The 26,267-nt window shown below is 41.9% G+C and overlaps 1 protein-coding gene across 3 annotated transcripts in view; it reads left to right on the forward strand.

Moving 5' to 3' along the window:
• Nucleotides 1-26,267, forward strand: part of COL27A1 (collagen type XXVII alpha 1 chain) — a 274,259-nt gene that overhangs the window by 70,390 nt on the left and 177,602 nt on the right. For all 3 annotated transcript variants that reach the window (XM_075835266.1, XM_075835267.1, XM_075835265.1), the window contains 5 exons: nucleotides 1,978-2,022; nucleotides 2,978-3,031; nucleotides 6,949-6,993; nucleotides 20,972-21,025; nucleotides 24,368-24,412. In XM_075835266.1, coding sequence (XP_075691381.1) covers nucleotides 1,978-2,022; nucleotides 2,978-3,031; nucleotides 6,949-6,993; nucleotides 20,972-21,025; nucleotides 24,368-24,412 — 243 coding nt within the window. The remainder of the gene's footprint in view (nucleotides 1-1,977; nucleotides 2,023-2,977; nucleotides 3,032-6,948; nucleotides 6,994-20,971; nucleotides 21,026-24,367; nucleotides 24,413-26,267) is intronic.

A 26,267-nucleotide genomic window follows, 5' to 3' on the forward strand; every position in this document is an offset into this window, starting at 1 on the left:
AAGATTCACACATCAGCAACAACAACTCAAGATAACATCCGTATCTGCAATCATTCATCACACAAAAATCTTTCAACATACCTCATACTGCTGGTCCTGGATAAATTACTGCGTTGAGGAAATACGTGACGTCATGAGAGCTAATTCCAGCCTCGGCAGTGAATGAGTGAAAAATGTTTGTAAGAGTAAGCTTCTTATGTACCGGACGGTTTTTAATATTCACTGATGCAATGCCGCCCGGCCTCCAAAGACAGCTATCAGATGATTAAATCTCCCGGGTATCGGCACCAAAAAACTGTTGGAATCATGGGCCAAAATATATTAGACTGAAATTTGTATTGCGTATGTCAACCGGTACCCGCCCTCCAGTGTCAAATTATAGGTGATCGATCTATATATCTCTGAGAGAAAAGGTGACACAAGAGACCACGCTTTGTATGCTCAAAATACTTCTCTTGCGTTTATTCATCAAACCATTACAATAATATCTTATGCAGAAGGAGCAGCTTGATTCCAGCCAATCGCTTACAACGTTTACAATATGATGTTAATTTTGATTTCATTTAGCCAATAGCATATGACAATATGTGTTGCCCTGAACCAATCATACGCTTACGAGACGTCTTAAAGAGGCTCTGTCACCACAATATAAGTGCCGTATCTTGTACATAATGTGATCGGCGCCGTAATGTAGATTACAGAAGTGTGTTTTATTTAGAAAAACGCTCTATTTTCACCAAGTTATGACCTATTTTAGCTTTATGCTAATGACTTTCTTAATCGACAACTCAGCGTGTTTTTACTTTTGACCAAGTGGACGTTGTGGAGAGCAGTGTATGACGCTGACCAATCAGCGTTATACACTTCTCTCCATTCTTTTACTCTGCACATAGTGATCCTGCACTGTTCACTATTTGCAGTCACATACACCCACATTAACGTTACTGAAGTGTCTTGACAGTAAATAGACATCGCGTCCAACCAGGACGGAATGTCTATTCACAATGCCGACACTTCGGTAACATTTGTGTGGGACTTACAGCACAGCACAACGTGATCTCGATGTGCTGTGTGAGTAAGTGGCACACAAACGTTACCTAAGTGTCGGGATTGTGAATAGACATTCCGTCCTGGTTGGACACGATGTCTATTCGCTGTCAGGACACTTCTGTAACGTTAATGTGAGTGTATGTGACTGCACATAGTGAACAACGCAGGATTACTATGTGCAGAGTAAATGAATGGAGAGAAGTACATGACGCTGATTGGTCACTGATTGGTCAGCGTCATACACTTCTCTCCACAACGCCCACTTGGTCAAAAGTAAAAACACGCCCAGTTGTCTATTAAGAAAGTCAGACGTTTTTTAAAAAATTATTATTATTATATAAGCTCTACTGTCTCTCAATGGGATTTCATTAACCAAAACCAAAACAATGCATGCTAAGAACGCAACAAAAACGCGCTATGTGAACCCAGCCCTGTGTCGGTAGGATGGGTTATTCACCTTTGAATGTAAATAAGAATGTTTCTATTCACTGACAGCAGGCAGAGATCGTGTCAGTTGTAATACATTTTTACGTCATTTATCAGAAAGGTGCTTAACTTACACAGAATAGGCGATAAATGTTAGCTTGCTTGGGGGGCATCACCACTGGGACCCCCATCGATCACTAGAAAGGAAGTCCTCCCTCACCAGTTTTATGTAGCATAATATACAATACAATATAATATATTTTTCTAAGGTTTTTTTTGTGTGTTTATTTTAATGTCCTGTATATAATTGTGATTGTGGTAGCAACGACACCTGCCAGACACTACAACTCTCACAGTGCTATGAGCAGTCCGGGAAATCAAAGTAGAAAACATAAATATTTATTACTGAGAAAAGTTATACTATGTAGAATTTCTGTATCAATTTTAGTTTGAAAGTCGTTTTATGCTTATTAACTACTTATTTGAAACTGCTTCTTTTAGGGACAGAAGGGTTATCCCGGACCTCAAGGTCACCCTGGTGAACCGGTAAGTTAATCGTCCTCTGTGTAAATGACAGTCACAAAGCATTTATTTGTCAGCTATTTAGTACAGTATCAACCAGCAGAGTAATACATCGAACTCTTGATGCAAAAGTAGAACTTTAATCCGGTCATACACCACGCATACTATTGTGGCTTTGGCTTTGGATGCTGTAATTTTTTAGCTATTTAGTACGAGTGACTGAGTTGACATAAGAGAAGATCAGGAAAAAAAAAGGTCATGAAGATGCAGCACTTCAGCTAGATTTGGGAGCATTTTGTTTTATTATTTTACAAAGTCCAAATCATAATAAAGGGTTTTTGGTTTTTTTGTATTGTGGTATATGGTCCCTAATCCCAGGCAGGGTAGCTGTCTCAGAAGGATCTTTACCTACACGGTCTGTCATGAGTGGCCGCAGTATTAGAGTTGCTGCTTCCCTTGCAGGTCTGTCTATCCAGTCTCTGGAGTACTCTGAAAACGACAGCCAGGAATACTTTCAGAATTATACAAAATAAATGTGTTATTAACGTGACGTTAGTGGAAATCGCCAGTACTCGGTGTTATGCCTAATCCATTTATTAACCCATACAGTTCCGCTTTGCACTGCTGGCCAGTGACAGGATTAACGTGCACACTGTAACCCTCTTGTTCCCCACACTCCCCCCTTTATGTTTGGATAAGTTCGGCTGCACAGGGATGGAAATGAATAGTAGGGTTGTTTCGTGACAGTCCATTGACTCTTTAAAGCATCTTGGCAGAGAGCGAAGGCCCCAAACCGTTCCATGTGTTATAGATAAAGATTTAGCTGACACCTTAAAAGAACTCATCTCACTGCAGTGTTTGGTTAGGAGTAAAGATAGATTCTTGTCATGTACGCCTGATTTTGTGACTTGCAAAGGGTTAATGGGGCATTTTAATCATCAATGAGGATTCATGAAGTTGCTGTTCATTTCTCTTGCAGGGAGAACATGGACCAGAAGGAAGTCCGGGGGCCAAAGGTTATCCTGGCAGGCAGGTGCAGTAAATCTTACCATGCTGTGAGCAGGTTATCTCTTCAGGGTTCTGGGTGATAGGTAGATATACAGGTAGTTCTGTATATTGTTTTTCGCTGAATGAATGCTAAAATATATTTTCTTCATTTTAATTTGAGTACCTTGTATCAGATGAATGTTTAATGGTTCTGAATTGCCTTGTGTGCAGGCCCACAATTCATATAACAGGCACTAGACCTGCATAAAATTTCTCAGTTTGCTGGGCTGTTGACTTCAATCTGCTGTTCTATGTTATCAGCCATTTCAAGTTGGGTACGGCCGGACTATAGTGTTCTTCAATGGGATTAAGGATGGAGTCTGGAGAAATGTCTGCCTCATGATCTCTACTTTGCCTCCTATGTCTCTGGATGTTGGAATCACTGGAAACATTTATATACTCATGAATGAAGGATATTGGCTTCACCTTTTATTGCACGAAGGCTACGTGGCAGATTTGTGGTGCAAATTCCGCAACGAAAATATGCAACAATTGACAGACCAAGGCTAGGGAATGGGGTTTTAAAAACCCCATTCACACATAGGGAAAAAATCGGTGCCAATTTTAAGACATGCTGCGGGTTTATAAATCCTCATCATGATTATTGTGCTGCAGGTGAAATCTGCAAGACATGCAGATTTTGCCACAGTTACAAAGTTCAGACCTATGAAACCACTGTGTGGATGGCTTCCCCAGTAACATAGAGTTCAGTGGGATCTTGAGACATACTTTTCATGCTCATTATATATAAACTCGAGTAGGGTGTCAAAGTATGTCTAGATTTGGTCCTGAAACTTAAATACAGCCTAGGAAATTAGGGTAAAAAGTAAAGAAACTCTTTTTGCATATTGCACGTGATCATGATACGTCTGCATCTAATGACTGTTTTACACAACAGAGTGCCACTCGGGCCGTTTTTCACGGCATCCGAGTGGCATCCGATAGTTTTCACAGACCCATTCACTTTAGTGGGTCAATAAAGTCAGTGAAAACGGTCTTTCCGATCCGTTGAAAGGACATGTCCTATCTTTCCACGGATCTTGGATGGGACTCGGGCTGCACACACGGTCGTGTGCATTAGGCATTAGCGGTTTCATTTTGGGCTCAATGTCCACACTCCCTGTGGTCCGGATTACAGCAGTGTAAAAACGGTCTTAATTGGTAATATTTTACTCTTTGCAATTAACTTGTCCGTCTTGGATTGTTAAAAAGGTATTCTAGGAGGCGAGGCCCCCATATATTGCAGATACAATTGCCCTTTCTGTACATCGCTGCACACACTACATTGTTACCCATATCTAGACGTTACCTATAGCTCTGTTCATCCTGAGCTTCCTAGTTCACTAAAAGAATGCCAAACTATTCTGCGTACTGCCACTTACAGGGGCTGAGGTGGGAGTAATGTATTTCTGTTTAAAATGTAGAATTATGGAAGGTCTGTGGAAAGGGGACTATAGCTAAATAGAATAATGAAGGTAATTTATTTTAAGGAATGTTTTGTAGATTGTTTGTATTAAAGACAACTGAAACACTATGAACATTGTTATGTCTGCGATGTAAAATAATTGGACAATGGTACTGTACGTGTCTTGTGAAAGAAAAAATATCTTAAAATGCTAAAGAACACAATTAAGAACAATAGTACAGCTTGATGGTCTAGATTTCGCCAATACGTATTTCCATATCAAATAAAAACAGATGTCCATATAAAGCAGAGCTCAGACAGGATATCTGTGTGTCTCTCCAGATTACATTGTATCTCTCACTGGATAGCCTCCAAAGAAAAATATTTCAGATTTTATACAAGAGCAAACTATGTAGGTTTTTGCATTGACTTGAGATAAAATATACATTCCAACATTGCGGCTTGTTGCCAGTTCAGTCTTCTGCTTGTTTTTGTAACTGCCCCTTTGAGTATGTATAGTGTATCAATACGTGTCATATTTATAGCAGTCCTATGCTATACCCATTTTAATGGGCGGTGAGAACAACACAGGGATGTGGTGTCCACATGTGCTGCAATGATTGCAAACTAGGAAGGGAAAAATGAGTCCTAATTGGATGGTGGCACTAGGACTTCTTGTCGCAGATAGTTAAGAGTGTGGTAGTGTCAAGCAACACCTGAAATGCACCTAATTTTTATCTTTACTATGGGGTCTCCTGTTCTCTATGTTTGCCTCTAACCTGGTCTAAAAGCTACTTGTGCTACTATATCCAGGTCCATTCTCTTCCATACCCAGCATTAAAGGGGTTGTCCGGGATTTAAAACCTTGATGCTAAGAACAGGAAAGTTCATTAAAAAAAACATACCTGTTAAATTCCCCGCTGCTCCAGCGTCGCTGCTCCTCTAGTCCCCGTCGATCTTAATTTATTTCCCTGCAGAGATGACGTGTCGTACATTCAGTATTTTACTTTTTTTAAACGATACGACCAGCAGATGATCGTGCTTCATATGCTGATCGTTCCCCTGTTTAAACACGGCAATTATCAGCAACGGGTGTTATATGAACGCTCGTCTGCCTGATAATCGTCCTGTGCAAAAACCCCTTAACTTCAGCGATTACGTGTATGCATGTCATCACTGCAGGACAAGTCAACAAAGACTGGCGGGGACCACCAGAGCGGCGGCGGGGGATTGAACAACCTAGTTATTTTTTATTTTTGTGTTTTTATATTATCAACTCTCCTGCGTTTAGTAATTCTTTTTTTTTAATCCAGGACAACCTCTTTAAGTGGGCAATAGAGAACAAATATATTGTAACTTTTCCTCCTGCTTTAGGCCACACTGAAAGGCATTGGGGCCTGTTCACATCAGCATCAACTTTCGTTTAAGGGTTTCGTGCGACCTTTCGTTTGGAGGAACCGATGAATGGAAAGCCAAACAGAAACCATAGTTTCCATTTGCATTACCATAGTCAACTTCGCTGTTTCAGCTAAAAAAAAACAAACAGAAACCTTACGTAACGGAAACCCGTTAATTTATTATATTTCCCGAGCCTCTATGGGTGCACCCCCTCTATGGCCGCCATATTCCCTAATAACTTGTAATATTTGTGTGGTAGGAGAAAAGCAAACTCCATTCTTTATTTAAGAATGAAGAATTCCACGGGTGTTTCTATGCATTCTTCTACTGTGAGGAGACCACTCAACACTGGGATATGTTGTCACTGAGAAAAGGAAGTAAACCAAGAATATTAATAAAAACTTGCAATAGAGCTCCGGAACTGGACATGTGATATGTGAAGTAAGGTTTTATGGACTGATGAGTTTCAAGATCTTTAGAAGTAAAAGGAGACCGTGTGTACAGCACGGAAACAATGAAATCATGTCTACAACCATCAGTCCAGCACGGTGGAGGATCAAGTGCAAGTTTGGCGATGTATAACGTCGTGAATGCTGATCAGCACAAACATGTTAATAAATTATGCATGTAATAAATCCAAGCATACTTATGGGGAGATCAAGCAAAGAAACTATTCTTAGAACAATGGACTGGGACCCCAAAGCCTAGAACTCAACATCATTGAATGTATTTATGACCAGGAAGATCCTGAGATGCAGAAAATGGCCCCCAACTTCTTAGACTGAACTTAGGCAGGTTTTACAAGAAGCGTCGAAAATATCCCTTCAGCTTTATTTGTGGAAATGAAAGCTAGTCTCCTGAAAAGAATGGAAGCTGTAATAATGACAATAATGAGGTTGGACAGGCAAAATACTGATGTTTTTTTTTATTTATCTTTTTACTTTTCTACCTAAGGAATTAATAGGTTGTACTGGAAATGAAATAAACCAAAGTGGTGTCTATGACTTTTTTTTTTTACTAAAAATAAATATGGATTGTTTATGGTACTCTGTAACAGTTCTGAATATGTTTCCCTCTTTCTTTTTATGTATTTTCTCCAGGGATTACCAGGACCGATAGGAGCTCCAGGGCCAAAGGGAAGTCGGGTTAGTGTCACATCTCCCAGTCACCCCTATTTATAGCCAATCTATGTGATCTATCTCTACTTGAGGGATAAACGGACAACTCTAGGATAGCACAATGGTTAGATTGCATGGTGTAAATTGTACTGGGAATATGAAATTGATTTTACAGATTTGCAATGTATGGTTATGCTCCATGTGTTAGAGGATCAGTATGGAGTATGCAGAATTAGCCAGCTTTAATTATCACAGAAACATAGAAGAAATTACTTCATCGTTTACTGGTTTGGGCCCTAAGCCATATTCAAGATAACTAGCTGTGTAGTTGGATAAATAAGTCACAATTCTTCAATTCATGCCTTATTGATAATGTGTATTTTTATTTCAGTCCTGTTAAATGGTTGCCTACATGGACAGATACTGTAATTACATTAGATATCTGGAATCAAGAACTGGATACCCAATTATAGCCTCATATCCTGGAAAAAAATGTATTCCTCAGACTCTGAATGTTTGGTTTGTTTAATAACTTGGGGTGAAAAGTAGTGATGTGTTGTAACACTACATTGAATTTCTTCTTTATAGTGTAGTCCGATTTATAAGGTCCTGACCACAATCGCAGCCCTCCCATTCTATGCCGCTTGTCCTCTGTATGCTGAACACTGATATGACTTGACATCATGGTAAAGTCAGCTATATTAACACAGAAAACCCTTTAGAAGTTAACGGGATTTTCCAGCATTAGAAAAACATGGCTTCTTTCTTCCTAAAACAGTGCCATTCCTGTACACCGGTTGTGCGTGGCATTGCAGCTCAGCCTCCTTCACTTCAATGCCAACCTGCAATACCAGACACAATTCCATGAACATGTGTGACGTTGTTTCTGGAAGAAAGCTGCCTTGTTTTTCTAATCCTGGGCAATCCCTTTAAAGGTTATGTAAACCTTTGAAAAGCAAAAACATTTTTTCATTTAAAAAGTGTATCAGTGTGTTTTGTGTAACTTTGTAAATATGTTTTATATAAAAAAAAATGCTTTTTGAGATACAGCTGCTCTATATTCTCTATACAGAGCAGATGTATCTATCACTATTCACTGAATCTGTCAGTCCCGCGGACCTGATGGGTTCAGTGACAGCGGGTCCTGCGTGTGTCTGACAAGCAGGATCCACCTGTAATCGATCACATCTAAGTTATGAATTTAGATGTGACCTGCTGTCACTGAACCCCTCAGGTCTGCGGGACTGACAGATTCAATGAATAGCAATAGATGCATCTGCTCTAGAGAATATAGAGCAGCTGTATCTCAAAAAGTATAAAAATAACTTTTAAGAAGTATTTATAAAGTTAGACAAAACACACTGATATACCTTTTTATTAAAAAATAATAATTTGCCTTTCAAAAGTTTACATAGCCTTTAAAGTACTATTCTCCCTGTAATTGTAGAAATCCACAGGTTTCCTTAGTTTCTCCTCCCAGTCACTTTAGGGCCAATCGCTATATCAGCCCTCTAATCTATGTGCAATAATTGTACTCACAAAACTTGGCTTAGAGTTGAGAAATCGTTTACCGAGTATTTAATAAAACCAAGAACACATCTTGAGGCCATATGTAAATGAGACTTCTAGGATTTCATCTTCACCCTGATTCGTGTCACAGGGTTTTTTGGACTCCCTTACAATGAGCAGACACCATGACTTTTACAAGTCATTACAAAATAAGGTCCTGTTTGCAGCACTTCTGCCCCTGTTATGTTAGCTTTGTCACCCATTATGCACTTCCACATTGTATGAGCAGCAAGGCAAATCTCATTGATTCTACGCTATAGAAGCACTTACAATCTAAGATATTTCAGGTTCAGCATCATGTGGCGTTGAGAAGCAGATTTAAGATTTAGATGTAAAATATTCCATATTTGCTATGATTGACGAGTACAAACTTTTTGTTCTCTTTCATCAGCAATTTTGTGCAGTGGAAAGGCAGAATGCAATGTCTTTTCGTTGTGGCCTGCAAAAACATATGGCTTTCTACAGCTGCAGTTTTATTCGTTGCTATTATTTATAACTCTTGAAATTATCTATATTATGCTATTATGTGTTTGATAATGTGAACAATTCCTTTCCCGTTAGATAAGCCAAATAGTATTTCCGAATAAGTGGTTCTCCTTCAAGTGCCAATGTCATCAATTAAGATATTTGAGACCTGCAGAGAGCCAGAATTTGTCAGTACCACAGACAGTTAAAGGGGCAATTATAAAAAACAAGAAATAATAGTAGTAAAAAAATCTATATATCTTCTTCCATAATGCAATTTAGCAAAGCACCAAATTCAAACATTTCATAAGATGGTCAAAGACCGGAGTGAATTGATTCTCTAATAGATTTTTCAGGGTGCACCAAAATGTGCAACTTTTTTTATGCCACTAATCTGGCGTAATCGTGATCCTTCCCCATTTGTAGATTCACTGAAAAATTGATAATGAATGTCGTTCCAATATTGTTAAATATAGTTCACCGCCTGAAAGAACGATTAAAATGTAAAGTTTATTAATAGTATTTATAAAATTGTGGCTCAACCAGCCACTGATACCAGACCAGGCATAAGCAAGCGATTAGCGACAAGAGAAAATGGTTCAGAGTGAATGATGTATCTCACACCTAAATAGCACTTCCCCTGCTAATAGTATAAATTCCGCTAAAACCTTGCCAAAAATCACTATCTATACAGATCCTACGCGTTTCCTCATCACACTTAAGGTGATGTTTCCTCAGGGATTCATAGATATAAATTGTAATTAAATTCTAAAGTGTTTCAATGGTTGCAATGTTACAGCACTGGATAGCACTGTTCATGTGCTGATTATTAGCCTCCAGGCGCATGCACGGCTCTAATACACTGTCCGTACACGCGCCGAAAAGACCCATGGTTTAAAAGGCTGAGAGCCCACCCTCAAAAGGTCGTCCCCGGGGGAAGCCACCAATCCGCGTCCTACACGACAGCCTGTGACGTGCCGGAGGCGGCTCCCCCGGACCTAGCAACCAGTGAGGGTTCCTGAACGCCGAACGCGTCCATAGTAACTAGGGGACGCTAGACGCGGCTCCTGAACTGTCAGTCGACAGCAATACACATACGAATACAGTTAATGTAATACACGGCAGTGTAAAAGAACCAGGCCGTGTAAGTACAATGGGAGAGGTGAGCCCTCATGAGAGCCGTCTTAGTAGGAGACAATGCTCTCGAACGTGACACAGTAAGTGTCCTATTATCCCAGACGTCAGCCAGGGATCACAGATGCATCCAGACAGCGTATATAGCATCGCCGAAAAGGTATGCTAGGTACAAGTTATGGGGGATCCACAATATTAATCATCCCGTCCCAGTTTACCTTAGAAGATCGCACGCACAGGCACAACTCGCGCCCACTGACCAGTGGTACACAGGAAGAATCAACTGGTAGCATACTCAAGTGGTATCAAAATCAGAAGTAAGAGTATACTGAGTCAGAAGAGCCGGGAGAGCTAGAACATGTGAGAAACGCGGAAAAACGCGTTCAGAAAACGCATGGTGTGCATGGAGGACAAGGGCCGATTGATCCACAAATACCCAGGAGTGGCATATATTGTAAATATGGAAGACTCCCTACATGACCCAGCAAGCCATAGGGTCACATTATGTGATTAAAGGAAACAAGAGTAAGAGATTTGTTCGTTAATGCCATGAGGGTTAATTGTCTGCATTCTAAAAATCCATTCTGCCTCTTTTTGTAATATCTTCTTATCCAGGTCCCCCCCTCTCAGGAGGGGTCTCACATGTTCTATTCCCTGGAAGACAAGGGCAGTAGCATCCCCATCATGGCAGGACCACACGTGTCTTGATACCGGGGTGTCCACTTTCCTTCTGACATCCCCAATGTGGTCCCGAATCCTTCTCCTAAATTCCCTTTTGGTCTTACCCACATATTGTAGGCCACACTTACAGGTAATCAAGTAAACAATGCCCTTTGTTTTGCAGTTTATGAAAGACCTGTTGTCAAAGGTTTTACCAGTTTGGGTGCTCGTGAAGTTCTTACTACATAATATGGACACACAGGCTTTGCATGTTCCACATCTGTATGTCCCTTTGGTACTGTTAACCAGCCAGGTACTACACGGTATCATCGGTTGTAAATGGCTATGGACCAGTCGGTCCCTGAGATTACGTCCCCTTCTATAGGTAATGAGCGGGGCATCCCCAACAATGGCCCCCACATCTGGATCTGCCTTAAGAATGCCCCAGAAGCGTTTGAGCACTTCCCTGACCTCTCTGTTGGCCGAGTCAAAAGTACCAATGACCCTGATTTGTTCTTCATTTGTTTCCCTCGGTTTTGGGTTAAGCAGGTCCTCTCTATTGCACCCAAGTGCATTCTGATATGCCCCTCTCAACACATCCCTGGGGTATCCCCTATGTCTAAATCTGTTCTCTAGATCACGTGCGGATATCCTAAAATCGGTAATAGTAGAGCAATTCCTCCGTGCCCTGAGGTATTGGCCCTTTGGTATCCCTCTCTTTAAGTTAGAAGGGTGCCAGCTTTCCCACCGTAGTAGGCTATTGGTCGCCGTCTCCTTGCGATACATATTGGTCTCCAGAATCCCCATGTCCGTCTTAGAGATCGTAATGTCCAGAAAGGTGATCCTAGTGTCTTGAATCTCAGATGTAAAGAAAAGACCTAATTCATTGGCATTCAAGATCTCCACAAATTCCTTAAATTCCTCCCTGGTCCCTGTCCAAAGGATAAGGACATCATCTATAAATCTCAGCCAGAGCAAGATAGATGATGACCATTTGTCCATCAACTCACTGAACACAACCTCTTTTTCCCACCAACCCAGATATAGGTTGGCAAAGGTGGGTGCACATGGACTACCCATAGCTACTCCTCTGAGTTGATGGTAGATCTTCTGATCAAATAAAAAGAAGTTGTGTTCTAGGACAAACCTGAGTAGTTCAATCACAAATTTATTGTGGGCCTGGTATTGTATCCCTTTATCCATCAGGAAGTGTTCAATAGCTCTACACCCCTGATTATGTGGAATGGAGCTATAAAGTGACTCAACGTCAAGAGATGCCAATAGAGTCTCACCATCGCAGCGTATACCCTCAAGCTTTCTCAGCACATCCATTGTGTCCCTCACATAAGATGGCAGGGACACAACGAACGGCCTAAGCACCTGATCAAGGTACAGGCTAGCGTTTTGTGTGAGGCTCTCAATCCCCGATACAATGGGACGACCCTTCAACGGGTTCACCCCCTTATGTACCTTAGGTAAGCTATAAAACGTTGCCGTTTGTGGGTACTCTGTTAGAATGAATTTCATTTCCCTATCATTGATAAGGTTATCCGATTTCGCCGGACCAAGGATGTCCTTTAATTTCTCTTTGAAAGTGGTCATCGGGTTACTGGCAAGGACCCCATAGCAGTTATGATCATCCAAAATATCGTGGCACATCCTGCTATATTGTGATCGATTCATCACCACTATATTCCCCCCTTTGTCAGAGGGTTTTATAATGATATTGTCATCCCTCTCTAGAGATAACAGAGCTGCCATCTCTCTAGTGGAAAAGTTAGAGCCATGCTCCTTTTGATTGATTAATTTAAGTTGGTCCTCCACTACCTTAACAAAAACATCAATGGGGGTGTTGTCACTAAGGGGTGCATATTTAGTTGACGGGACCCTTAGCTCTGTAAATGGGCCCTTGCCCTCCTCCCTGTGACCCTCCTCCCATAGATCCTCCAGCAGTCTAAAATGTGGGAGATCTTCTTCCATGATTCCTAATTCAAGGCATTGCCGTTTGTTATGCATCTTAAAAAACTTTTTCCACTTAAGTTTCCTGGCAAAGAGGTTGAGGTCCTTAACCCACGTGAAAAGATTAAATTTATTGGTTGGGACAAATGAGAGGCCCTTGCTGAGTACCTCCACCTCCTCTCCTGTGAGATTACGTGTGGAGAGGTTCACTATCTGGAGTCTATCACTGTTCCCTCCTGAAGTTCCTATAGCTCCCTTCTGTCTCGCAAAAGGTAGTCTGAGATCGGGTGGTTCTTGGCTAAAAAACCACCACGATGCTGACTCTTTCCTCTGCCTCTGCCTCTAAAGTTTTGACGGGTCTGGTATCTACCAGTTTCGTTCCCTCCCTGACCTCTTCTGGGTGGATTTCTACCAAACTCTGAGTCCGATTGTTCCTGCTCAGATGAGGAAGGATCGGTATCAGGCTCATGCGACAAACCAGTCCTAGCACTATAGTCAAAGATTCTTCCTTCTTTGAAGTCCACAGTGTCACGTACAAATTGGAAATGTTTCCTTTCTTTAATGTGACACGTGAACTTCTCAACTGTTTGTTGTAGAACAGCCTCCTTTCTTTCGTATTCTGAGTTGTTGTTAAATTTTTTAACTGCAGTAATACACTCTTTTAGTTCTTGACTACTACGTGCCAGGCTGATATGTTCCTCCTCTAACAAAATTCCCATAAACCTCAATGAGGATTCGATCGATTCTTTCTCCCACTTTTTTAAAAGCTCAGGGGAGCGAACCCTCACTGCAGGGATAAGGGAAATTCTCAGGCCCCTTGGAACAATTTTGTTTTTAATGTACGTTTCTAGAGTTTGAATTTCCCACCAGGATCTAATGTGGTCTTTATATACTTTAGTTAGTTGTCGAAAAGAAGCAGTAATGCTTAAATTATGAGACTGCGGTATCAGTTCTTTGTCTGAGAAAACCTCCCTCGCATCTGTAAACCATTTGTCGGTATTGATGTCACTCGTCAGGAATCCTGCCATCCCCACTAAATGATATCGTAAAATAGTAGATTCACTGAAAAATTGATAATGAATGTCGTTCCAATATTGTTAAATATAGTTCACCGCCTGAAAGAACGATTAAAATGTAAAGTTTATTAATAGTATTTATAAAATTGTGGCTCAACCAGCCACTGATACCAGACCAGGCATAAGCAAGCGATTAGCGACAAGAGAAAATGGTTCAGAGTGAATGATGTATCTCACACCTAAATAGCACTTCCCCTGCTAATAGTATAAATTCCGCTAAAACCTTGCCAAAAATCACTATCTATACAGATCCTACGCGTTTCCTCATCACACTTAAGGTGATGTTTCCTCAGGGATTCATAGATATAAATTGTAATTAAATTCTAAAGTGTTTCAATGGTTGCAATGTTACAGCACTGGATAGCACTGTTCATGTGCTGATTATTAGCCTCCAGGCGCATGCACGGCTCTAATACACTGTCCGTACACGCGCCGAAAAGACCCATGGTTTAAAAGGCTGAGAGCCCACCCTCAAAAGGTCGTCCCCGGGGGAAGCCACCAATCCGCGTCCTACACGACAGCCTGTGACGTGCCGGAGGCGGCTCCCCCGGACCTAGCAACCAGTGAGGGTTCCTGAACGCCGAACGCGTCCATAGTAACTAGGGGACGCTAGACGCGGCTCCTGAACTGTCAGTCGACAGCAATACACATACGAATACAGTTAATGTAATACACGGCAGTGTAAAAGAACCAGGCCGTGTAAGTACAATGGGAGAGGTGAGCCCTCATGAGAGCCGTCTTAGTAGGAGACAATGCTCTCGAACGTGACACAGTAAGTGTCCTATTATCCCAGACGTCAGCCAGGGATCACAGATGCATCCAGACAGCGTATATAGCATCGCCGAAAAGGTATGCTAGGTACAAGTTATGGGGGATCCACAATATTAATCATCCCGTCCCAGTTTACCTTAGAAGATCGCACGCACAGGCACAACTCGCGCCCACTGACCAGTGGTACACAGGAAGAATCAACTGGTAGCATACTCAAGTGGTATCAAAATCAGAAGTAAGAGTATACTGAGTCAGAAGAGCCGGGAGAGCTAGAACATGTGAGAAACGCGGAAAAACGCGTTCAGAAAACGCATGGTGTGCATGGAGGACAAGGGCCGATTGATCCACAAATACCCAGGAGTGGCATATATTGTAAATATGGAAGACTCCCTACATGACCCAGCAAGCCATAGGGTCACATTATGTGATTAAAGGAAACAAGAGTAAGAGATTTGTTCGTTAATGCCATGAGGGTTAATTGTCTGCATTCTAAAAATCCATTCTGCCTCTTTTTGTAATATCTTCTTATCCAGGTCCCCCCCTCTCAGGAGGGGTCTCACATGTTCTATTCCCTGGAAGACAAGGGCAGTAGCATCCCCATCATGGCAGGACCACACGTGTCTTGATACCGGGGTGTCCACTTTCCTTCTTTGACTATAGTGCTAGGACTGGTTTGTCGCATGAGCCTGATACCGATCCTTCCTCATCTGAGCAGGAACAATCGGACTCAGAGTTTGGTAGAAATCCACCCAGAAGTGGTCAGGGAGGGAACGAAACTGGTAGATACCAGACCCGTCAAAACTTTAGAGGCAGAGGCAGAGGAAAGAGTCAGCATCGTGGTGGTTTTTTAGCCAAGAACCACCCGATCTCAGACTACCTTTTGCGAGACAGAAGGGAGCTATAGGAACTTCAGGAGGGAACAGTGATAGACTCCAGATAGTGAACCTCTCCACACGTAATCTCACAGGAGAGGAGGTGGAGGTACTCAGCAAGGGCCTCTCATTTGTCCCAACCAATAAATTTAATCTTTTCACGTGGGTTAAGGACCTCAACCTCTTTGCCAGGAAACTTAAGTGGAAAAAGTTTTTTAAGATGCATAACAAACGGCAATGCCTTGAATTAGGAATCATGGAAGAAGATCTCCCACATTTTAGACTGCTGGAGGATCTATGGGAGGAGGGTCACAGGGAGGAGGGCAAGGGCCCATTTACAGAGCTAAGGGTCCCGTCAACTAAATATGCACCCCTTAGTGACAACACCCCCATTGATGTTTTTGTTAAGGTAGTGGAGGACCAACTTAAATTAATCAATCAAAAGGAGCATGGCTCTAACTTTTCCACTAGAGAGATGGCAGCTCTGTTATCTCTAGAGAGGGATGACAATATCATTATAAAACCCTCTGACAAAGGGGGGAATATAGTGGTGATGAATCGATCACAATATAGCAGGATGTGCCACGATATTTTGGATGATCATAACTGCTATGGGGTCCTTGCCAGTAACCCGATGACCACTTTCAAAGAGAAATTAAAGGACATCCTTGGTCCGGCGAAATCGGATAACCTTATCAATGATAGGGAAATGAAATTCATTCTAACAGAGTACCCACAAACGGCAACGTTTTATAGCTTACCTAAGGTACATAAGGGGGTGAACCCGTTGAAGGGTCGTCCCATTGTATCGGGGATTGAGAGCCTCACACAAAACGCTAGCCTGTACCTTGATCAGGTGCTTAGGCCGTTCGTTGTGTCCCTGCCATCTTATGTGAGGGACACAATGGATGTGCTGAGAAAGCTTGAGGGTATACGCTGCGATGGTGAGACTCTATTGGCATCTCTTGACGTTGAGTCACTTTATAGCTCCATTCCACATAATCAGGGGTGTAGAGCTATTGAACACTTCCTGATGGATAAAGGGATACAATACCAGGCCCACAATAAATTTGTGATTGAACTACTCAGGTTTGTCCTAGAACACAACTTCTTTTTATTTGATCAGAAGATCTACCATCAACTCAGAGGAGTAGCTATGGGTAGTCCATGTGCACCCACCTTTGCCAACCTATATCTGGGTTGGTGGGAAAAAGAGGTTGTGTTCAGTGAGTTGATGGACAAATGGTCATCATCTATCTTGCTCTGGCTGAGATTTATAGATGATGTCCTTATCCTTTGGACAGGGACCAGGGAGGAATTTAAGGAATTTGTGGAGATCTTGAATGCCAATGAATTAGGTCTTTTCTTTACATCTGAGATTCAAGACACTAGGATCACCTTTCTGGACATTACGATCTCTAAGACGGACATGGGGATTCTGGAGACCAATATGTATCGCAAGGAGACGGCGACCAATAGCCTACTACGGTGGGAAAGCTGGCACCCTTCTAACTTAAAGAGAGGGATACCAAAGGGCCAATACCTCAGGGCACGGAGGAATTGCTCTACTATTACCGATTTTAGGATATCCGCACGTGATCTAGAGAACAGATTTAGACATAGGGGATACCCCAGGGATGTGTTGAGAGGGGCATATCAGAATGCACTTGGGTGCAATAGAGAGGACCTGCTTAACCCAAAACCGAGGGAAACAAATGAAGAACAAATCAGGGTCATTGGTACTTTTGACTCGGCCAACAGAGAGGTCAGGGAAGTGCTCAAACGCTTCTGGGGCATTCTTAAGGCAGATCCAGATGTGGGGGCCATTGTTGGGGATGCCCCGCTCATTACCTATAGAAGGGGACGTAATCTCAGGGACCGACTGGTCCATAGCCATTTACAACCGATGATACCGTGTAGTACCTGGCTGGTTAACAGTACCAAAGGGACATACAGATGTGGAACATGCAAAGCCTGTGTGTCCATATTATGTAGTAAGAACTTCACGAGCACCCAAACTGGTAAAACCTTTGACAACAGGTCTTTCATAAACTGCAAAACAAAGGGCATTGTTTACTTGATTACCTGTAAGTGTGGCCTACAATATGTGGGTAAGACCAAAAGGGAATTTAGGAGAAGGATTCGGGACCACATTGGGGATGTCAGAAGGAAAGTGGACACCCCGGTATCAAGACACGTGTGGTCCTGCCATGATGGGGATGCTACTGCCCTTGTCTTCCAGGGAATAGAACATGTGAGACCCCTCCTGAGAGGGGGGGACCTGGATAAGAAGATATTACAAAAAGAGGCAGAATGGATTTTTAGAATGCAGACAATTAACCCTCATGGCATTAACGAACAAATCTCTTACTCTTGTTTCCTTTAATCACATAATGTGACCCTATGGCTTGCTGGGTCATGTAGGGAGTCTTCCATATTTACAATATATGCCACTCCTGGGTATTTGTGGATCAATCGGCCCTTGTCCTCCATGCACACCATGCGTTTTCTGAACGCGTTTTTCCGCGTTTCTCACATGTTCTAGCTCTCCCGGCTCTTCTGACTCAGTATACTCTTACTTCTGATTTTGATACCACTTGAGTATGCTACCAGTTGATTCTTCCTGTGTACCACTGGTCAGTGGGCGCGAGTTGTGCCTGTGCGTGCGATCTTCTAAGGTAAACTGGGACGGGATGATTAATATTGTGGATCCCCCATAACTTGTACCTAGCATACCTTTTCGGCGATGCTATATACGCTGTCTGGATGCATCTGTGATCCCTGGCTGACGTCTGGGATAATAGGACACTTACTGTGTCACGTTCGAGAGCATTGTCTCCTACTAAGACGGCTCTCATGAGGGCTCACCTCTCCCATTGTACTTACACGGCCTGGTTCTTTTACACTGCCGTGTATTACATTAACTGTATTCGTATGTGTATTGCTGTCGACTGACAGTTCAGGAGCCGCGTCTAGCGTCCCCTAGTTACTATGGACGCGTTCGGCGTTCAGGAACCCTCACTGGTTGCTAGGTCCGGGGGAGCCGCCTCCGGCACGTCACAGGCTGTCGTGTAGGACGCGGATTGGTGGCTTCCCCCGGGGACGACCTTTTGAGGGTGGGCTCTCAGCCTTTTAAACCATGGGTCTTTTCGGCGCGTGTACGGACAGTGTATTAGAGCCGTGCATGCGCCTGGAGGCTAATAATCAGCACATGAACAGTGCTATCCAGTGCTGTAACATTGCAACCATTGAAACACTTTAGAATTTAATTACAATTTATATCTATGAATCCCTGAGGAAACATCACCTTAAGTGTGATGAGGAAACGCGTAGGATCTGTATAGATAGTGATTTTTGGCAAGGTTTTAGCGGAATTTATACTATTAGCAGGGGAAGTGCTATTTAGGTGTGAGATACATCATTCACTCTGAACCATTTTCTCTTGTCGCTAATCGCTTGCTTATGCCTGGTCTGGTATCAGTGGCTGGTTGAGCCACAATTTTATAAATACTATTAATAAACTTTACATTTTAATCGTCCTTCCCCATTTGTGTTTCAAAGCTTCCTCATTTTCAAGATTCGTGTTTGCTGTCAGTGAATGGGGACATTCGATTAAAAGTGGTTGTCCGGAAGTCCGATAAATTGCTTTTTTATATCGCAAAAAAAAGTCCTGCACTTCTCATCCACATCATTACTGTGTATACACTGAGTTACAGACTGAGTTACCTTGCATCCATAGTGCCTAGACAGAATACTATTGTAGCAAGCTGTGAGAAGTAGTAGGTTTATACAGGTTTTCAGGCTATGGATGTAAATGACAATGTACCCATCCACTGAACGAGAACCGAGATCTGGAATATGGTGAGAAATGGGACCGAAAAGAAAGTTGTAGGAGATTTCATTATGTGAAATGGCTTTAGCTACTTAAAATCAGAAAAACTCTTGATGGGGTTGTCTCACAAAGACAACCCCTTTGCAGACATATGCTGTTGGCTTTATATTTTCCATGCAGCAATATGAAGTATTACAGACATATCTTTGACAAAGTTAATAAATAGACGGCATCAGTCTGCCAGCAAAAAGAGGGGGATCCCGACTGGGTTCCCTCTTTTATTGCACCTATATTTGTTAATAGGACGACAATCAAACTGTAAAATCTAACGTGATTCTCCTGAACGTTTCTAATTTTCAAAACAAGTAAATAATAAATTCAAAATAAAATTCCATTGAGGCAGAAGTGTGTGACCTTAGGATTGTGCTCTTATCTTTGCCAGGGTTGCACTCACCATTAGCTTTTTTCACGTATAGCCCTTTGAAGTCCTATTAGATATCAGGACGTATCATGTTGCTGAGCAGAATAATAATCAGTGTTTCCTCATGCTATTGCCTTGTTAAATATGTCTTGAGCATTTTGGGCAGCTTTATATTTTTATAGCATTTGACTATGTTCAATCATGTCGGATTTGTTGTAATCAAATCAGCCGTAGAAGTTTTCAAGGAATCCGCGGCAGAAATCAGAGGCCGAATTACGCGACAGTGTTGACATGCTGCGGATTTACAGCATGCCTTCAATACCACACACGTTTTTTCCACTACATATGGGTGTTTTTTGTTTTTTTTAAAACCTCATCCACATGTATCGTATTGTAAATTGCTGTCGATTTTCAGTGCGGAATTCGCACTGGAAATCTGCAGCAATTATGCAATGTGTGAATTCACCCTAAGGCAGGTCTTGAAAGCTAGGCGGTTAAGTTTAGCAGTGCAATGCAGTTAATATCTATGATTAGGAACTTATTACAAATGGTTTAAACTGAGAAGCTCTCTAATCTCATCTTCCGATACCCCCAATAATTTTTTTCCTTCCATGGATGAATTTGAAGATTAGTGGCAAAACTGAATGGCTGCCTAGTTCTGCCTCGGTTGATAAAGTGACTGAGAAATATAAGGAACATAAAATGTCTCTAAATGTTCAAGCACCTAATTAATCTCCTGTATAAAGCCGGGGACCAGACGTCGTTCTTATCTTTACACTGTCGGGTTATGCTACCGTTATCTGACTTACTGAGCTCATACGGTTTCAGGTTCTGTTCTCGTTGACTCAGGGCAGATATGTGGTTAATTTATTATTAATAACAGGTGAAAGCTTTGCTTCTGTATTCATGTTTCTTTGCTGTTACTAACAGCAAGGGGATGTTTGTCGCCACTAACACTTAACTAGCATTTATCACTGCAGGTACTTGTAGGCTGCACACCCTGGCTCCCCTTCTGCATCCCATGGTCCCTGGTGTGAGGGTATGTGCCCTTGGACTACATCGTGGAAGCCAGCACCATGCAGTCCATGGGCATATACACTTGCCTCAAGGTTTATCTCATCACGAAGAGCTGCAAAACAGCGCTGGAGGAGAAGTCGTCGTCACCAAGAGATTGATGCTCAAGCAGGCTGGAAGTGGGGTATTCTAGCCTGGATCTTACATTGTTTTTTTTTTCATTTTATTTTAGGGCTATATTGGCCTTCCAGGATTATTCGGGTTACCTGGAGCTGATGGAGAACGCGTGAGTACATTCGAATTATCTATAGAATTATTAGGAGACATATCCCAACCAATACTGATTGATACATTAATGTTCTTTTTCTTGCATGTATCTACTTATCCCTCCTTTTTATCAGCAATGGAAGTTTCTTTTAGGCCCTGTGCACACGGCCGTGCCCGTAATCACGGCCCGTGATTGCGGGCATGGGCGGCCGCGGACAGCCACCCCCCTTTTTCGTCCTGTGCTCTTATACAAGTATGGGAGCATGGTCCGTATAAAGCAAAAATAGGACATGTCCTATCTTTTGCGTCGGCTTTCTACGGCCAGGACACCTTTCCGTAAATAAACGGGAAGGTGTCCGTGGACAATAGACGTGAATGGATCCGTAATCGCAGACTGTAATTACGGTCCGCGATTATGGACGATTTTTACGGTCGTGTGCATGGGGCCTTAGTTTTTCCAAGTCTAGTTTTGCAACCTGTAACAAAAAACTAGGGAGGATATAGACAGCCTTATTATCTGCCCTCCGTTCTGATGAATATCGGTGTCTCGCTGTCAGTCTCTACTGTGATGAATGTGGAAACCTGTGAATAAGGCCTTATTCACACGAACATGTTAAGCGTCCGTGTGATGGCCGATGAAACAACGGCCGTCACACGGACCTATATAATTCAATGTGGCTGTTCACACGGCCGTTGTTTCAACGGACCGTGTGAAGGGTCCGTGAGAAAATAGGACGTCCTATTTTTTCACACATCCCCCCCATAGACTCTAGTCTATGGGGGATGTGTGATATCGCATCCCGCAGCGCAGAGCACGGATGCACCTCGGACGTGAAAAACCGCTGTTTTTCACGACCGATATGCGCAACGCCCATGTGAATCCGGTCTTAGAGCATTTGTTGGTGTCTAATTCCCACTGATCTCAAAGGAGAGGAACTGAAAGCAGGGACCCCTGGTAGATGTCCTGGCTGCTAGACCCCGCTGACTATTTTGATTTGTCTGATTGACATGTCATTAAAGATTTTGGTCAGAAATGCCCTTTAACCAAATGTATGTTTACAACTCCATTTGTCACACTGTCTGGTGGAGCTGCTTGTTCAGCTGATTAGCAGGAAATGTGCCCAAATTAAATCTTTAGATCCACAATAAAGACAGAGCAAAAGATTTACATTCCCATGTCGTTTGGAAGAGCCTAAGACCTAAATGCTGCTTAAACGCTACCATTTGACTGATGTAAAAAGCATGCTCTCTGTGATGTTCAAAGGATAATTACACACATGCCTTTCTCCTGCCCTCTAACCCATCATCCGTGTAAACAAACATTATAGTCCAGCGGAACAGAAACCCGGAGCACACTGCATGCAGCAAGAACCTCTCCCAATCTTTTACACGGAGTAAAGTTTTTTTTTTGGCTGCTTCACTAATTAGACTGTGGATAATTGATAAGCAAGTACGTGTTTTATAGATTTGTTTTACTCATGAGGTGTTCAAACAGTTCAGAGACTTTAGGCACAGTGGGTGAAGGTTTTATAGGGCAACCATACACAGTCGGGGAGTGTGTAAATTCAAAAGGGCTCTTCTCAGTGTACAGGAAGTCATGACCCTCTCTAAAAGAGGTCGAGTACTCTAAATAATTATGCTGGTGTCTGTTTACACTGTTGCTATGAGCTACATTTATCGAGTGGTGCAAAAAAATGATCATCTGTGGAATAATGCGTGGTAGATAAAGGAGGATGGTCTCACCCTAGGAGAATTTGGTTTGGTCAGGAGTTGAGAGGCAATGTATATTCAATTGTTGACTAGAACTGCTTTCTGACACCCCTACTATGGAAATATTGCATATCTCAGACCGTAAGAAACAACCACCAGCAGCGCTTTACTACGATTGTGCTACGGTAGCTCTAGTAGTGATGATTGGGTCCAGACTCATGTGGTAAAATGCTCATTCTTCGCTAAACAAGAACGATATAGACAGCTGAGCGCTACGTAAATGTAACCAGTCTGTTACTTCATGAGTAACCAACGTTTCATGCATATTTGCTATTTAGGCAGTGCTTTAACTTGTGTGTAGATCTGCCTGGAAGCATCTCATTAGCAGCATGGGTGGCTTGTAATGGTGCAGAACCAACAGTGCAGAGCTTCATTTTGTGATCGTTGCAGGAATTGGCAACAATGTGTCTACCTATGTGGTTATCATATTCTGTCTGAACAGGCTCATTGCTTACTCAAAAGCATCTCAACAGTATACGATATTGGCACCAACATAGTTCCCGTCCAATTGACATCTATGACTCCTGCTGAAGTAGTAGTCCACATAATGACCCAACATATCTCTTTGTGGGATTATTAGTTCTTCATTGTTCTACTCTTGCATGTTTAGTCCTACATTGATGTATCTTGTTCCCATGTCCCCTTTAGACTGGATTCACAATGTGCGTTTTTGTTGCGTTTTCAAACGCAGTCAAAAGAAACGCATCTGAAAAAATGCATAAATTTTTTAAATACTGACGCGTTTTTGTAAAGTCTTTCAGTTGTAAGCCTATGATCATTAAAGTGAAAACCTGATTACCACTGAAACATTTAAAAAACACGGGTTTTTCCAGATGTGTTCCTTTATGCTGCATTTGAAAACACAAGAAAAACACACAATGTGAACCAAGCCTAAGGTTGAGTTCACACTCGTCATTTTTTTTTTGTTTTTAACACGCATTTTTTGTTTTGGTAGATAAATTCCCATGTGCCTCAATGGGAGTTTATCAACCAAAACAAAAAAAATGCATTTTAATAACACGTCGTGTGAACCCAGTTGAAAATAGTCCACTTATGATCTCAGGATGCAAGCAATTAACATTAAACCAACATAAAATATATTCCTAAGAGAGGGCCATACATAGCGGCCGCCATTCAACCGAGATGCAGCTGCGATGCGGCAGGAATCCTCGCTGGCATATGGTTTTGCCGCAAATCGGAGCTGTTTAAATGGATTTTTAATGGCCGTGCACTTATGCAACTAAATACCATTTTTCCGATTTGTGGTAAATTCCTGTGCCGTCTCGGTTTTTCGCTGCGTGGCGGGTGCTGTGTGTGGCCTTACTCTTACTCTTGTCCAATTTTCTGAAAAATGTGAAAAAATCTTTGTTGGTATTGACCTTAATCCCAGCATTTCCTAGTGTTATGGATCATATTATAGGCTCAGCCACCCTATACATTAGAAGCTGTGTCTTCTTTCAGCACCCTTTATGTTGAAGTAGATGTGCAGCCTCTTCTGTGATTTTCTATTTAGTGCCTTTCCACATTGGCTCTGTACATAGATGTCTTTGTGAGCTTGTAACCTAAGCCGTCTTCTTCTGTTTCCACACAGGGATTGCCTGGAGTTCCCGGGAAGAGGGGCACGATGGGTAGGCCGGTAAAGTTTTTCCTTGTCTACTTTGCAGTCCTAGTGTAATGAAACAGGAAACCGAGTCTTCCTACTGCTAACTGTAATATCATATATTTTCCCTGTGTGTAACAGATTATTAACAAGATTTGTTCATGTTCATTGTAGCTCTTGTTATGTCTTCCTGTCATCTTCTCGTTTATATCTAACATACCTCACACACAAACATAATGTTGCTCACACTTCAAGGAAAGAATGCACAATATCAGTAGGCAATCCAAAGCTCTCAGCATGCAGCAATAAAAAGGAGCACTAAGTAACCTTCCCTTTTGTTGGAACTATACAATAGGCACATTTATTAAGGTAAACTGACCCTAAATAGCTCGATTTTAAAAATCACCATGAACTATTATTTCATCACATTGCAATGCTATGAATTTCATGTGTATAATGAACAAAGTAGTACAAACCTTACAGAAGAAAGTTTCATCAGCGCAGATGCACAAAGTAGGAAAAACAACTAAAACAGAGTAAATTAGCATTCAACTCTGAGGTATACAGAGAAACAGTATGCCCTATGCACATCTGTGGCAGCCCCATTACGACTCTACAAAATGCTAAGGAAAAGTAGAGCAGCTGCCTATAGCAACCAAACCGACTCCAGTTTTCATTTTTAAAAGCCCTATGGGCAACTCACTTTTCATGTGTTTAAATTTGTTAGTTTAAACTGTGGTATAGATGTCACAGGATCTGTATAATTAAATTGTAGCTAAGATTGTGATCATTTCTTTTTCGATTTTATTATGTCTACCTCTTTATGTGAGACTGAAAAAAGTTAAAGTGGTTGTACGAGGTTAGAAAAACATGGCTGCATGTCTGGTGTCTTTATGACCGCTATTTAACCGTCGGCGATAGTTAAGCTGCCCCACATTTCTTCCGACCCTTTAACCCGTTAATTACCGCCCCATAGTGTTTTTTACGTCGGTTACTAATGGGCTTTATTCCGATGCAATAGCCTTTTTACGTCACTGCATCGGAATAAATAAACAGAGCAGGGGTAGCTGGGGTCATCCCTGCTCGACCGGGTGAGATCGATATTAGTATCGATCTCACCCGTTTAACCCCTCAGATGCAGCACTCAATAGCGTGCGCCGCATCTGAGTGGTTTTGGAGAGTGGGAGGGAGCTCCCTCTCATCCCACCGACACCCTGTGATAAGATCACCGAGTGTCTGTGTCTCTGATGGCAGCCGGGGGCCTAATAAAGGCCCCCAGGTCTGCCTGTAGTGAATGCCTGCTAGATCATGCCTCTGGCATGACCTAGCAGATGCCTGTCCGTTTTACATGGACAGGCATAATACACTGCAATACAAAAGTATTGCAGTGTATTATAAATGCGATCGGATAATCGCATAGTGAAGTCCCCTAGTGGGACTAGTAAAAAAGTAAAAAAAAAGTTTAATAAAAAGTGAAAAAAAAATATGAAAAACCCACTTTTCCCCCCTTACAAACTGCTTTACTATTAACAAACAAATTAAAGTAAAAAAGTTACACATATTTGGTATCGCCGCGTCCGTAACGACTCCAACTATAAACTTATTATATCATTTAACCCGCACGGTGAACGTCGTAAAAAATAAAATAAAAAAAGATACAAAAATTGCTGTTTTCTTTGAATCCTGCCTTAAGAAAAATGTGATTGAAAAGTGATCAAAAAGTCGCATCTACTCCAAAAAGGTACCAATAAAAACTACAAGTCGTCCCGCAAAAAAAAAGCCCTCATACAATTGCATCGGCGAAAAAATAAAACCGTTACGGCTCTTCAAATATGGAGACACAAAAACAAATAATTTTGAAAAAAAAGTGTTTTCACTGAGTAAAAGTAGT

The sequence above is a fragment of the Rhinoderma darwinii genome, chromosome 8 (assembly GCF_050947455.1).
Source record: "Rhinoderma darwinii isolate aRhiDar2 chromosome 8, aRhiDar2.hap1, whole genome shotgun sequence".
Taxonomy (NCBI): Eukaryota; Metazoa; Chordata; class Amphibia; order Anura; family Rhinodermatidae; genus Rhinoderma; species Rhinoderma darwinii.